Below are 14,913 nucleotides of genomic sequence, written 5' to 3' on the forward strand. Positions count from 1 at the left end.
GATTTTATGTCCATAGAAAGCACATTAAATGTAAGTAAAGTGTCTACTTTTAAGGTTTCAAATTAGTTTTCGGAGAATAAAATGTCAGAATTTGGTTGAAATAATGTTAAATTGTCATTCAGTGTAACACAAAATTTATGTAAAAATTCAAACAACATGCTTATTCTGACGTGTACATATTAACATGTATAAAAGAATAAAGGAGCATATTAAATTTGATTGTGCTTTAAATGAGTAAAACATTCTTACTGACAAATGGGCAAAACCTAGGATAGTGGCACATTTAAAAAATTTAAAATTACAACTAATTAGTATTTGGGGTGAAAATAATTAGTCTTTTAATATGTCATAAATAGATTTTTTTTTGTAAATATGCCTGACAAGATGACATTACACTGAATGACATTTTAGTGGGTCTCTTCTGTAAATCAGGGAAAAATTTATATTTATTTTTTGCTCAGAAAAACAAAATTGCAATTTGAATTAAACAGAATTGTTTTTTTATTAAAAAAAAATGTATGTCCACATACAGACAAACCATGGGTCACAGGAGGGGTGGGATGTTGATCAGTACTGGCTTGGGATGGATGTCATCACGCGTCTCAACCAACGAGAGCATTTGGGGAGGGCCTAAGACTGCAGGAGCACTCCCGATAAAATTATTTAGGCTAAGCATCAACATTCACAAACCACTGTTCACTGTTATTTTTTAACAGGAAATAATGCAGCGTGCTCGTAATCACGACTTCATAAGTGGGAAACAGGAAGTTTCCGATAGCACGCGAAGACAGAGTAGAGTGCATTGTTTTGTTAACTCTGTGGTTTATTATTTTAAGTCGTTTGGGACGCTGTAACACACGGCCCTCTCACAATATATTACTTTACATATCTATCACTTTTACCGCTCAGAAATGTTCACGCAATCATGCTGCACATATCAGAAGTTCAGCGCTCCGACACTACAAGCGTACCACGCACGAACCCAACTGAACCGCGCTCTGGCCCACCTCTTCCAACCGAGCCAGGGACGGCTAAACGAACCGCGCCAAGCTGCAAAATATTTTCCATAAAAACGTTAATGCCCTGGCAGTGGCAAATAGCTTTGGTTTTATATTTAATTTGATTACATGCATGTTTAAGTTGAGATTTCGGTAACACTTTATTTCGATAGTCCACTTTAGACATTCTATTAACAGTAAGTAACTTTGCAACTACATGTCAACTAGCAGTTAGTAGAGTATTAGTAGACTGTCTGCTTAATATCTTCTAACACTTTCTTTGTCAACTTATTCTACTAACCCTAAACCTACCCTAACAGTCTACTCTGAGAGTTAGTAGACATGTAGATGCAAATTAATGAGAATTAGTTGACATGTAGTTGACATGTAGTTACAAAGTTACTTATAGTTAATAGAATGTCTAAAGTGGACTATCGAAATAAAGTGTAACCGAGATTTCCAAGAAATATTTTAACTGCTACTACGTAAAAGGAGTACTGCTGCAAAAAAGCACCTTATTTGTTTAAAGTGTTTGCAAACCAAATGTTATTGCACTTTTGTTCATATAGCAGTACTTTTAAATGAAAAAAGTGCACAATACACTACTTTTGAATTCATTATTGAATTTTGTGCATAACAATGTGATTAATCACGATATTAATCGCAGAAAAACCATGTGATTAATCGCGATTAAAAAAAATGTAATCATTGCCCAGCACTAGTAATTATATGTTCGTAAAACTAAAGAAAATTCCATAAAAAATACCATACTGCAGTATAGTTCAAATTAATATCAACTATTTTAAATGTGCTTTTTAGTATGTTAGTCAACATCCAAATAAATGTAATTCTTATTAAAATAAATGTAAACCTTTTTTAAAAAGCATTTAAAATTAATTCAAACAAGTCAGTTAAGTAAGCAAGTTAATTCAAACATTATGATTTAAAACATACTTTAAAGGGGTCATATGATGTTGCTAAAAATAACATTATTTTGTGTATTTGGTGTAGTGAAATGTGTTTATGCGGTTTCAAAAAACACATTATTTTCCACATACTGTACATTATTGTTTCTCCTCTATGCCCCGCCTTTCTGAAACGCGTCGATTTTTACAAAGCTCATCGGTCTGAAAAGCGAGGTGTGCTGTGATGTGAACATTTGATTTGACGCTATTACAAAGTGCTTTTTTAGAATGAGTGCACTTTTATTCATGAATGCATACGCACACTTATAAAGTGGCCTTATTTCATGAATAATAAATCTGCAAATACCTTTTTTTATATGCTTTTAAGATTTGAAGTACACTGCAAGTGCACATTCAATACAATAAAGTGTACTACTTTTTCACAAGGGAGTGATCTATTCTGTATTCACTGGGAACTGATATAACCCGATTGACTACTTCTTGTGTTTGCAGAAAGTGCGTAAAGAAGGAACACTCTCCAAATCTTCATCAGGGATGCACAGCGGAGGAGAGGAAGAGCCTGAGGACGAGTCTCACACTCCCCTCCCTCCACCAATGGAGATCATCAAAGACCCGTCTGCGCAGGAAGAGAAGGTACACACACACAACAGAGAGGGAGGAGTGTGAGGAGAGTCGTGTCATAGGAGAGGTCCGCAGGGTTATTAATGTGGAAAGAGATTTATTAAATGCATACTGTGTCACTCATCATATGTTCATAACTATCTCCACCTGCCTCCCTCATAGCCCCCCCCACACACACACACACACACACACACACACGCACACACACACACACAGGGACTTTACTAACACTGTTTTTCTTCCCTGATGTCAATGTCACCAGTAACTGCTGGGGTGGAGGCTCCTTGTCTCACATTCAACAAACCACACATCCACCCTATTGTTGCAATGAAGCTTAAATTATGTAGTTATGAAACTTTTACTGTTGCACTCAACTCTGGCTCTTTCACACGCTGTGCCTTGCCGGAGGAATAACAAACAACAAGTGCTACTCTACACTGCTCAAAACTCACGTTTGAATCATCAGTGGCAAATTATTTAAATATAAAAAAACTTACTTACAGTCTTTGAGTCAGAACAGCCGGCATTGTAGTCTACTCTTCCAGGATCAGGAAACAGTCCTCCATAAAATGTGCTGCACACATCTGAATATTTGGGTTGAAGTGTTCTGGAACAGTGTTGTAAATACAACTTAACCACTGATTTCTAGTTGTTTCCTCTTTTGGAAGACCAAACAAAGTAGTTTTGCTTTCACAATGAAACACACAGACATGGCGGCAGCAACAATACTACAGCGAGAATAAAAGTTATGCCTTCTTTCTTTGCGTGAACATTTGGGCGGCGTTATACAAATCTTTCCACATAGTGATGTAGACATGTGGGGGCGTGTTAGAACGAGCCGTTTTAGGTAGGCGTGGTTGACTCTTAACTTTTATAAAGAATATCTCTTTGGATTTGAGACTTTAGTCTTTGCAACTTTACAGATCTTCTTTATGCAACAAGAGCTTGTAACACTCCAAAGCGAAAGGAAAAATTTAAATCGCATCATATGACCCCTTTAATGTGAACATTTGATTTGACGCTATTACAAAGTGCTTTTTTAGAATGAGTGCACTTTTATTCATGAATGCATACGCACACTTATAAAGTGGCCTTATTTCATGAATAATAAATCTGCAAATACCTTTTTTTATATGCTTTTAAGATTTGAAGTACACTGCAAGTGCACATTCAATACAATAAAGTGTACTACTTTTTCACAAGGGAGTGATCTATTCTGTATTCACTGGGAACTGATATAACCCGATTGACTACTTCTTGTGTTTGCAGAAAGTGCGTAAAGAAGGAACACTCTCCAAATCTTCATCAGGGATGCACAGCGGAGGAGAGGAAGAGCCTGAGGACGAGTCTCACACTCCCCTCCCTCCACCAATGGAGATCATCAAAGACCCGTCTGCGCAGGAAGAGAAGGTACACACACACAACAGAGAGGGAGGAGTGTGAGGAGAGTCGTGTCATAGGAGAGGTCCGCAGGGTTATTAATGTGGAAAGAGATTTATTAAATGCATACTGTGTCACTCATCATATGTTCATAACTATCTCCACCTGCCTCCCTCATAGCCCCCCACACACACACACACACACACACACACACACACACACACACAGGGACTTTACTAACACTGTTTTTCTTCCCTGATGTCAATGTCACCAGTAACTGCTGGGGTGGAGGCTCCTTGTCTCACATTCAACAAACCACACATCCACCCTATTGTTGCAATGAAGCTTAAATTATGTAGTTATGAAACTTTTACTGTTGCACTCAACTCTGGCTCTTTCACACGCTGTGCCTTGCGATTGCAGTTGTAATGTGTTTACAGCCCAATGCTGTCTGACAGGGTGAATCTCAAAAAGAGCGTGGCCTTATATCCCTCCAAAATCTAAATTAAAAAAGCATTTCATAAAGAAAATAAAGACTAGTTTTTAAACCATTATGATTGCTTGCATTGCGACATTTATTATTATTAATGTAACCCAGATTATCTCTCTCATTTTTGTTTTTGTAATTCCCATTATTTTCCTTATTTATTATTATTATTATTATTATTATTAGACTCTGTACAGTAAAATAATAATAAATCCAATTCTCACAAGATTTTTTTCATGCTTAAATAAAAATGTATACTTTTATTGAGCAAGGATGAATTAAAAAGTGACAGTAAAGAAATGTATGATTTCTATTTCAAATAAATATTGTTCCTTTTATTCCGTTCTAAATTTCTACTCATCAAAGAATCGTAAAAATGTGTCACCGTTTCCACAATAAATATGAAGCAGCACAACTGTTTTCAACATTGATAATAATCAGAAATGTTTCTTGAGCAGTAAATCAGCATATTATTATGATTTCTGAAGATCACGTGACACTGAAGACTGCAGTAATGATGCTGAAAATACAGCTGCGCATCACAGTAATAAATTACATTTTAAAATATATTCAAATAGAAACCAGATGTTTATTAATTGTAATAATACATCACAATGATTCTTTTATAGAGTATTTTTGATCAAATGAATGCAGCCTTGGTGAACATAAGAGACTTTTTATAGAGAAATTGTTATAGACCTCCCAATTTTGAACAGTAGTGTATACAACAAATCATGTGGTAAAATATAAATGTTACACATTAGATCTGTTTTACCCAATAAAAACAATCATAAAAATTAGAATTTGGGGAGAAATTACTAATTGTCATAAAAATAATTGCAGTTTCACTTTGCACAATTTGTAAAGGTCTCAAAAGTATCTCATTTTCTATATGTGACCCTGGACCACAAAACCAGTCATAAGGGTCAATTTTTCGAAATTGAGATCTATACATTATCTGAAAGATGAATAAATAATCTTTCCATATGATGTATGGTTTGTTAGGATAGGACAATATTTGGCCGAGATACAACTATCTGAAAATATGCAATCTGAGGGTGCAAAAAAATCTAAATATTGAGAAAATCATCTTTAAAGTTGTCCAAATGAAGTTCTTAGCAATGCATATTACTAATCATTAAGTTTTGATATATTTACGGTAGGAAATTTACAAAATATCTTCATGGAACATGATCTTTACTTAATATCCTAATGATTTTTGGCATAACAGAAAAATCTATAATTGTGACCCATACAATGTATTGTTGGCTATTGCTACAAATATCCCCCAGCGACTTAACACTGCTTTTGTTGCCCAGGGTCACATATTGAGACTATAATTAGTTATTTTTCTTTTGATTTGGAGGTGAAATGTTTGGCATGTTCTTGGCATGGCCTTCGCTTCTCTTCTCCCCAAAGCAAAGCTTGATAAACTGGGCTGTAACCCAGCATCCTGAGCTGTTCTGATCTGCCTGTGTGTTCTTTCCTCCTCCTCCTCCTCACCTGCTGTCTGTCATGTAGTCGTCTGTGCTGCTGGCTTCACGGCAGAGCTCGGCTGACGTCCCCAGTGCTGCTGAGCTTGTCAGTGCTATAGAAAAACTGGTCAAAACTAAGATGGTGAGTGTGCCACTGAACCCGAGCAGGGAGGCTCGATAGACTAACCTCCTGCAGGCTTTCCTCGTTTCCTTTCTGTTTTCTCTTGCTCTGAGACCGTCACTAACTCTTGCACTACTGAGATCTTCTGCACTAGTCTCACATGCACGTGTATTTTGTTCTGTGCAGTTGTATATTGTTACTGTACTCTTGGTCTCATTTATAGGTGTAGACGAACCTGCTAGGATGCTAACATGTTAATCTGTGCTATGTAGTCTTGTCATTGTGTTGGTTTAAGAGCATGTTTCGGTTTCTGTTCATTGTCCATCAGCTTGCTCTACTCAATGATTCAGTTTTCATTAGAGCTGCTGTATACATAAAAAATTATCGGACAGACTTTAAAACACATGTCCTGAGAAACAAAGTTCCCTCAATGTTTTTGGTAACACTTTATTTCGATAGTCCACTTTAGACATTCTATTAACAGTAAGTAACTTTGCAACTACATGTCAACTAGCAGTTAGTAGAGTATTAGTAGACTGTCTGCTTAATATCTTCTAACACTTTCTTTGTCAACTTATTCTACTAACCCTAAACCTACCCTAACAGTCTACTCTGAGAGTTAGTAGACATGTAGATGCAAATTAATGAGAATTAGTTGACACGTAGTTGACATGTAGTTACAAAGTTACTTATAGTTAATAGAATGTCTAAAGTGGACTATCGAAATAAAGTGTAACCATGCTTTTTTTTTTTCTTCTTGATGAGCAAAATTTTTCTCTATTGGCCACCTGAGCAAAAACATTCTTCATACCAGACCTGTTTAGCACACACACAAACAAGTGTATAACTTAACTTTACTAATCTATTTATATTTCATTTGACCTTTGACCTTAACCTGAGAAAACATTTTTTAAAGTGCTGTGTTGCTTACCAAGAAATTCTATTAAAAAACATTCAAAAAAATCTCACGCAGAACGGTTCAATTTTTAGAATAATATAATCTGAAATAAAAGTAGCAGTTACTGCTTATGAATTCCCTTTTTGATCTCAATTATTTATTAGGTTTATAATATAATATAACATAATATAATACAAAAACAAACTGAAGCATTTAAACTGGTAGAATAGAATCGAATCGAATAGAATAGAATAGAATACAGACTGAGAAATCACACTGGGAGTGTATTGCATCGCAAGAAATGCTAGGCTATGAGATTTTTATTAGATAATATTATTTTTCCACACCTGTGGTGGCTTTAGTTATGTTATATATTTGACATTCAAGGAATATTCCATTATTGTGTTCATCCTTAACTGTCATATATTGCAGGCCTTATGTGGTGAAGTAATAAAATCCTCCCAAACTTGCTGGATATTATGGCTCTTCTACTATGACGCTTTTCTCCCCTTTATGAATCTTCCGAGCAGCTCTGATGGTGTTTACTGCAGTTTAGGGCCATGTCGCATATAAACCATTCAATTGCTGTGTTTGTTCTCCCACATCAGGCCTGGCTCTTCCAAATACTGACTGTTTGTCTCGTCTCTGTTGCTGTAGACGCTGGAGCCAGGCTCGTACCCAGCATTCAGTTCAGTGAACCCAGCAGAGCAGAGCCCAGCGCCACCCAGAAACCCTGAACTGGAGCAGAAAGCCAAAGCACTGCGTGGACGAATGTAAGACACACGCTCTTCACTCATGTGGCTTGGTCTGGGAGTCAATTCTACAAACGTTACAGTCTGATTTCAGGTCACAGTGACCAAATCACGGGTTGTTTGTTTGTGCTGCCAATTGCTTTATTAATTTCTTATTTATAAAATATATTTGTATAGTTCGGCTCCCAGGTGCGTTATCCTAATATATAATGTATATGTGTCGTCACGCAAATTGTGCATTGCATTGCATTTTTCATGTTTTATTTATTTATTTTGGTGAATATTTATGTTTAGATTATATGTTTTTTAAATGCAAACAATCCATATTATATTCAAATTTATAAATAAATGGTTCTTTATTTATTTAGTGGGAACTAGTGTGGAAAACATATTGGTTATTTGTTAACTAGATTTTTACTATATTTTAATTTTTACACACACTGTTGAAAAGAATCTTCTCAAAGAAATTACATATTTTTTTGAAGAATAAATGAAGCCGCATTCCAAGCCATTTCAGAGTGAGTACATAAATATTGAGATATTGTCAAAAGATTGAGAAATATCAAGATTGTTTCCACTGTGTTGCCCAGGCTTAACTCCGAGTAATTTTGGTGGGGCAAAAGAAAAAGAAGAAAAAAACAATCTGGTTACATCTAGTAAAATGCATTTGATTCTTGTAAAGCCACCAGACCTGGAATCAATTCCATGTTCATGTAACAGGCAGTGTTGAGAAAATCATCTCTCTGAATGATATGGCTCTCATTAAAGATCAGAGATATTTATGGGAAAGCTAGGCGTTTGGTCATTTTATTAGAATGTTTCTTTCACTCTGCCCTTAAAGGGAAGTGTGACATTGCTAAACCTGACACATTTTTTTATAGATTAGTCCTTTTGTGCCTGTGCAGAAGTCTTTAATAAAACCAATTGTTTGTTCTATTGTAGGTTTGTTGTGAATGAATTAATCCAGACAGAAAAAGACTACGTGAAAGATTTGGGTATCGTGGTTGAGGTGAGAATAGCTGACATCCTGACAGTAGAACATAATTGACCTATCGGTAAGCCCCTCCCCTCGAACACAGCCTAGCCAATGGCAGTCGAGTATCAGTTGCATGGAGAGCGGAACTCAGACATCTTTAGGTTTTAGCGCCATAGAAAAACACTGGGAGATCCGAAGCTTTCATCGTTTTTATGGTGTTTATGCTACAAAAATGGCAAAACGATGTGCCTGGGTTCTTGTAACACTGATTTCAGTTATCCTGAGAGGATAGGCAATGCAATTTATTTTATTCTATTTCCTAAACCCAAACAAAACAGAGCTAAATGTCCCTAAGCGTTCACCCCCAATCCCAATGAAGACGAAAAGGCTAATTTTCTGGTTGTCATACACTCATTTTCATCTGCTCAAGCAGAACCTTAAAGGAACATTCCACTTTTTTTTGAAAATAGGCTCATTTTCCAACTCCCCTAGAGTTAAACAGTTGAGTTTTACCGTTTTCGAATCCATTCAGCCAATCTCCGGGTCTGGCGGTAGCACTTTTAGCTGTAGCTTAGCATAGATCATTGAATCTGATTAGACCGTTAGCATCTCGCTCAAAAATGACCAAAGTGTTTCGATATTTTTCCTATTTAAAACTTGACACTTCTGTAGTTACATTGTGTACTAAGACACGATGTAAAAAATTTAAAGTTGTGATTTTCTAGGCCGATATGGCTAGGAACTATACTCATTCCGGCGTAATAATCAAGGAACTTTGCTGCCGTACCATGGGTGCAGCAGATGCAATCATATTACGCAGCACCTGAAAATTGTTCCTAGCCATATCGGCCTAGAAAATCGCAACACGATGTAACTACAGAGGAGTCAAGTTTTAAATAGGAAAAATATCGAAACTCTTTGGTCATTTTTGAGCGAGATGCTAACGGTCTCATCAGATTCAATGATCTATGCTAAGCTAAGCTAAAAGTGCTACCGCCAGACCCAGAGATCGGCTGAATGGATTCGAAAACGGTAAAACTCAACTGTTTAACTCTAGGGGAGTTGGAAAATGAGCCTATTTTCAAAAATAGGGGAGTGTTCCTTTAATGTCATCTTGTGTTTCAGCAAGGTATCTAATACTAGCTAACATTAAAGTTAGTGAGTCCATGCTAATGTACAAACCTAAATAGCAAACTGTTCTCACGTCATGTACAGTGTAGGGCAAAAACACATAAACCAAGGTCTACATTTCACTGTCTCTTCATATTAAACTGGTTAAATGTAAATTAATATAATCTTATCCTGTGATGCATGAACCGTGTTGATCCGGGATTTTTTCATCTGCAATCGTGACGACCGTAACATGAGGCTTCTCCCGCTTGCATTGTGATCTGTAAACCCTCACTTCCAAATTAATACCCACCATATTTATTTTTAAATATTTTATATATCCCTCAATGGCATATTTAAGTCCCACCTGAATGGTGGCCCTTCTGTGTCCAAACTTTATCAAAAACATATAGGGACATTGCTTTCACACTGACCGCTGTCATTGTAAGACAGTGAGCAACTAGCAACAAGTTTGTTTTGCCGAGTTTGCAACAGTAACTAAGGGGTCGGGGGTTACCGATAGGTCAATTCTGTGATTATAGGCATATTTTGACTTTAGCATGAAAATGCTGTTTTAAAACACTTTACTATTGCTATTCTTCTTCATTTGTCTTTTGTCTTAAGATCAAAGCCATTTGCATCTTTCTCATTTGGCATCATTGGCTGTGTAATTACTTATTTGCATCACTATTTGCTCAGGGTGAATGTGCTCTCATCCTAGTGTTAATTTATCATCATTTACAGCCGCTGTAGACAGACATGCGAAGTACCATTGCCTTTATGAACTTGCGTGGGTAAGTGGTTAGTGGGTAACTCATATATATGAAATAATTTTTTTCTGAAGGGGTTTATGAAGAGAATAGAGGAGAAAGGAGTTCCTGATGATATCAAAGGAAAAGACAAGATCGTCTTTGGAAACATTCACCAAATCTACGACTGGCACAAAGAGTAAGCGCCTCAGATTCTCTCAGCTCCTCTTGTTGAAAAAAGACTAATATGGAACTAATTTAACATTTATTTGCTGTCTGAAGTTTTTTTGTTGGCGAGCTGGAAAAATGTCTTGAAGATCATGAAAAACTGCCTGGGCTGTTCAGTAAACATGTGAGTATGTGACTGACATCAGGTCTGATGCGTTAGCCGTGTAAAGGCATTGCTCATGAAGTGTTTCGCTTCTATGTGTTTAGGAGAGAAGACTGCACATGTATGTGGTTTACTGCCAGAACAAACCCAAATCTGAATTCATTGTTGCAGAATACGATTCATACTTTGAGGTAAGACCTCTTCACAAAAACCCAATAGGATTTTTTCCCACTGGCTTTTAGATTATTGCAGTAAATAAGCTCTGTGACCAAAAAAAGTTACTCAAGAGGATAATCTTCACAGATGAACGCAACTTTAATGAATATTGTAGCCTAAATACAATCAGCAAAAGTAAAAGCTAATGTTATATACGAGTTGTATTCAAACTACACTACAGTCACTGACACTTACAGTAGCTACAGACAACTTCTTCAGTCTTTATTTAGAACATTGGAAAGTTTGAGTTGGTATAGTTTACAAGAGCATGATTGTGAACACAAGAAGGCTGTAAAAGTGAACTAGTGTGTGGATGAGTTCAGTGTGATGACATTTAACGTCCCAACAACTTCTGTAGTCCCCTTGTTTGGGACAAGTAACATTAACTCTGGGACAATGGAATCAGGATTTCATGGGAGTTGGGACTCTATAAAATCACTCTAAAATGAAAAAACAAACAATGAATCATTGCAAGTGTAAAATCGTGTGTCTGTTTTGGTTCAAAGGGGATTCAACAAGATGTCAACTCAAGACTGAGCATCAGTGATTTTCTCATTAAACCCATTCAGAGAATTACTAAATACCAACTGCTACTAAAGGTATAAAGGCTGTGATCGATGGTGAATAATAATGTTTTATTAATGTGTGTAATTTCTAATATAATTCATTTGTTAATATTTTTATCGCTTAAGGACTTCCTGAAGTACAGCGCGAAGGCAGGGTTGGATTGTCAGGATATAGAGGTAAAAATGAAGCTGAAGTACATGTCTTAAATAATAAACGAATGGTCAGTCATAAACTGAGGGTAATGCATTTTAGGTTTTTGTGAAGTTTGTTGAAGCAGCTTGTGATACAGGTTTCTGTTGGTTTTCTCTGTAACAGAAAGCAGTAGACCTGATGTCCCAGGTGCCCAAGCTGTGCAATGACATGATGAACCTGGGAAGACTGCAGGGATTTGAGGTACACTGAAAACTTCACTGTACTCATTCCGAAGTTTCATCAAAGCAAGCGTACTGAAAATACATTGTAAAAGGTTACAGTGATTTCACCAGTCGTCAGTTACTTACCTTCATCTTTGAAACGCAAATGGAAATATTTGAATGAAACTTGAGCGATTTCGGTCTCATTGTCAAGGTTTGTCACATGCATACACTCTTAAAAATAAAGGTGCTTTAAAGGTTCTTCACAGCGATGCCATAGAAGAACCAATTTTGGTTCCACAAAGACCATTCAGTCAAAGGTTCTTTAAAGAAGCGTCTCTTTCTTACCTTTTTATAATCTGAAGAACCTTCTTTCGCTACAAAGAACCTTTAGTGAAACCGAAGGTTCTTCAGATGTTAAAGGTTCTTTATGGAACCATTTAGACCAGGGGTGCCCAAACTCTGTCCTGGAGGGCCGGTGTGTCCTGCAGAGTTTAGCTCCAACTTGCCTCAACACACCTGCCTTTAAGTTTCTAGTATGTCTAGTAAGAGCTTGATTAGCTGGTTCAGGTGTGTTTAATTGGGGTTGGAGCTAAACTCTTCAGGACACCGGCCCTCCAGGACCAAGTTTGGACACCCCTGATTTAGACCAAAAAGGTTCTTCTATGGCATCGTGAAGCACCATTACTTTTAATTGTGTAGAGCTCATCAAATATTGTAAGTGGAAGCTTGTAACACGCAAGCATGTTTGAATTTTCACAAAACTCAGTGAGGCTTGTTTCAAGTATGGTTGGGATTCCATTGACCATATTTGATGTATGCTATTGCTCTCTCTCTATATATGCATTGATCAATGATTATATGTGAATAAAAACCTAAATCTGAATCTGTTAATCATATGAAGTAATATTTTCCCTTTAGAAGAGTTGGATGAAACTGATTCATATGGATCTCTTTATGAACTTTTTAAAGCTTGAAAGTTTTGGCGGAATGAACTTTCAATGGAGGGACAGAAATCTCTCAAGTTACATAAAAAACAAACAAACATGGCTTTAGAACAACATGAGGGTGACAATGGCAGAATTTGACATTTTAGGGCAACTCTCTTTAATCCTATCCTTAAATGTAGCATTTTAACATGAATCAAGAGTGCTCCACAATTGGAACATTTCATGTTTGAGACTCTGTCAGACTGATGTGTTTGTGTGCTTCAGGGGAAGCTGACGAGTCAGGGAAAGCTCTTGCAGCAGGAGACGTTCTTTGTGACGGAGCAGGACTCTGGCGTTCTGTCCCGCAGTAAAGAGCGCAGGGTCTTCCTGTTTGAACAGATCGTCATCTTCAGCGAGCTCTTACGCAAAGGCTCGTCCACGCCAGGATACCAGTTTAAAAAGAGCATCAAGGTAACCGCACCACTCTTAGTCATATAGCATGTTCGCTGTTGTTTTAATCCCAAAGTATATTGAATTTTTTTATGCATACAGATTTTTCTACCCACATATCCACACACACACACACACACATGTGCCAGTGCCTTGAGATTTATTTGCACTAATTAGTTTGTCCGCAAGGTGGCAACACTACCTAGTGATAGCAGAAATGAAACTTGAATTTGCAAAGTTCAATTGCACTTTACTCTAAAAGAGGTAAAATCCATGTAGACACTAGTTTATGGGTTCACAGATCACAGCAACAAAACATTGAAATTCAGAAAAGTTGAAACCAGGTGTGATGCTGACTTGTGTGTATGCAGGTGAGCTTCCTCGGCCTGGAAGAGCATGTTGAAAACGATCCCTGTAAGTTTGTGCTGTCGTGTCGCGGCTCAGCCGAACGGTTCACCCTGCAAGCCGCAAACACGGACATTAAACAGGTCTGGGTTCAGCATATCACCGAGCTACTAGACTTACAGAGCAACTTCTTGTCAGGTAAGATGTCACATCGATATGAATATAATAAACTCTCCTTTTGTTGAGCTATTGAAAGCATTGGTGCACCTGTCTACAGCTCTGCAGTCTCCCATCGAGTATCAGAAGGAGCGCAGCGGCTCTCAGTCTCTGACCCGAAACTCCTCCAGCGGTGGGCGAGTGGGTCAGGCCAACAGCAGGCCCAGCTCCACTGTGTCTCTCGGGGCAGAGAAACCCTCTCTGTCTGGACGGAGCTCCACTCCCATAAAGCTAACTACCTCCAGCAGTGGTCCATGCCACGACAGATACCACAGGGTGAGGACACAGCACTTATGCTGACTCCATAGAAATCCACATTTGAATGATGTTGTTTTTCGCAAGAATATTTGCGTGACTCATCCATGATTTTCAGATGGCTGTTAATCCATAGACTACACAAGAGAGGGTAGAGGCCCACCTGTAGTTAGTCACATGGCCATATTCCAAAATAATGCTGAGGAACCGTTACTGTCCACTGGCTCATTTTGAAAGCTTACCTAACTGGATTCTTAAAACAAGCCCTCTGTTTTAAGTTGCTTCCAAGTGTTGTCTAAAAGATTAAAATCGCAATGAAATGGAAATAGTGACCGATCTTTTCTTCTGTATTTTGGCACACATACGATTATTGAAAAAGAAAAAAATCAGGACGGGGGCTTGGTTCTATGCATCAGGTGTTGATTGGATGTTGAGATGTGGGCGTGGCTCTCAAAAAAGGAGGCAGATGAATGCAAGCTCAAATTGGCGGGTTTATGCTGACTAAATGATTGGAGAAGTCTTGCATCTCTCTGGAAGGTTAAATTGAACATTCTGAGTAAACCGTACGAACATTCGTGAAATTGTGCGTAAAAAGGTCCAATGTCTATTGTCAATAATGTAGTGATGCACGAAGCAGTGCTCACACAGAAGTCACTTTCAAACCAAGCAGCTTTCTGTTAATAAACCCTGCACATTTCTGTGACTATCCTGAATCTAATGCACATTTTGCATGGGTAAATCCCCCCCCCCCCCCCCCC

At 37.6% G+C, this 14,913-nt stretch overlaps 1 protein-coding gene across 3 annotated transcripts in view; it reads left to right on the forward strand.

Annotated features, from left to right (window-relative positions):
- LOC107559538 (kalirin-like) overlaps positions 1 to 14,913 on the forward strand; it is a 153,734-nt gene that overhangs the window by 120,920 nt on the left and 17,901 nt on the right. For 2 of the 3 annotated variants that reach the window (XM_016243399.1, XM_016243398.1), the window contains 13 exons: positions 2,417 to 2,557; positions 5,934 to 6,029; positions 7,564 to 7,679; positions 8,601 to 8,667; positions 10,589 to 10,692; positions 10,776 to 10,845; positions 10,929 to 11,015; positions 11,547 to 11,639; positions 11,733 to 11,783; positions 11,923 to 12,000; positions 13,175 to 13,360; positions 13,711 to 13,882; positions 13,962 to 14,176. In XM_016243399.1, the coding sequence (XP_016098885.1) occupies positions 2,417 to 2,557; positions 5,934 to 6,029; positions 7,564 to 7,679; positions 8,601 to 8,667; positions 10,589 to 10,692; positions 10,776 to 10,845; positions 10,929 to 11,015; positions 11,547 to 11,639; positions 11,733 to 11,783; positions 11,923 to 12,000; positions 13,175 to 13,360; positions 13,711 to 13,882; positions 13,962 to 14,176 (1,476 nt within the window). The remainder of the gene's footprint in view (positions 1 to 2,416; positions 2,558 to 5,933; positions 6,030 to 7,563; positions 7,680 to 8,600; positions 8,668 to 10,588; positions 10,693 to 10,775; positions 10,846 to 10,928; positions 11,016 to 11,546; positions 11,640 to 11,732; positions 11,784 to 11,922; positions 12,001 to 13,174; positions 13,361 to 13,710; positions 13,883 to 13,961; positions 14,177 to 14,913) is intronic. The other variant, XM_016243397.1, reaches the window with a different exon arrangement.

Source organism: Sinocyclocheilus grahami, unplaced genomic scaffold (genome assembly GCF_001515645.1).
Source record: "Sinocyclocheilus grahami isolate Dianchi unplaced genomic scaffold, SAMN03320097.WGS_v1.1 scaffold690.1, whole genome shotgun sequence".
Lineage (NCBI taxonomy): Eukaryota > Metazoa > Chordata > Actinopteri > Cypriniformes > Cyprinidae > Sinocyclocheilus > Sinocyclocheilus grahami.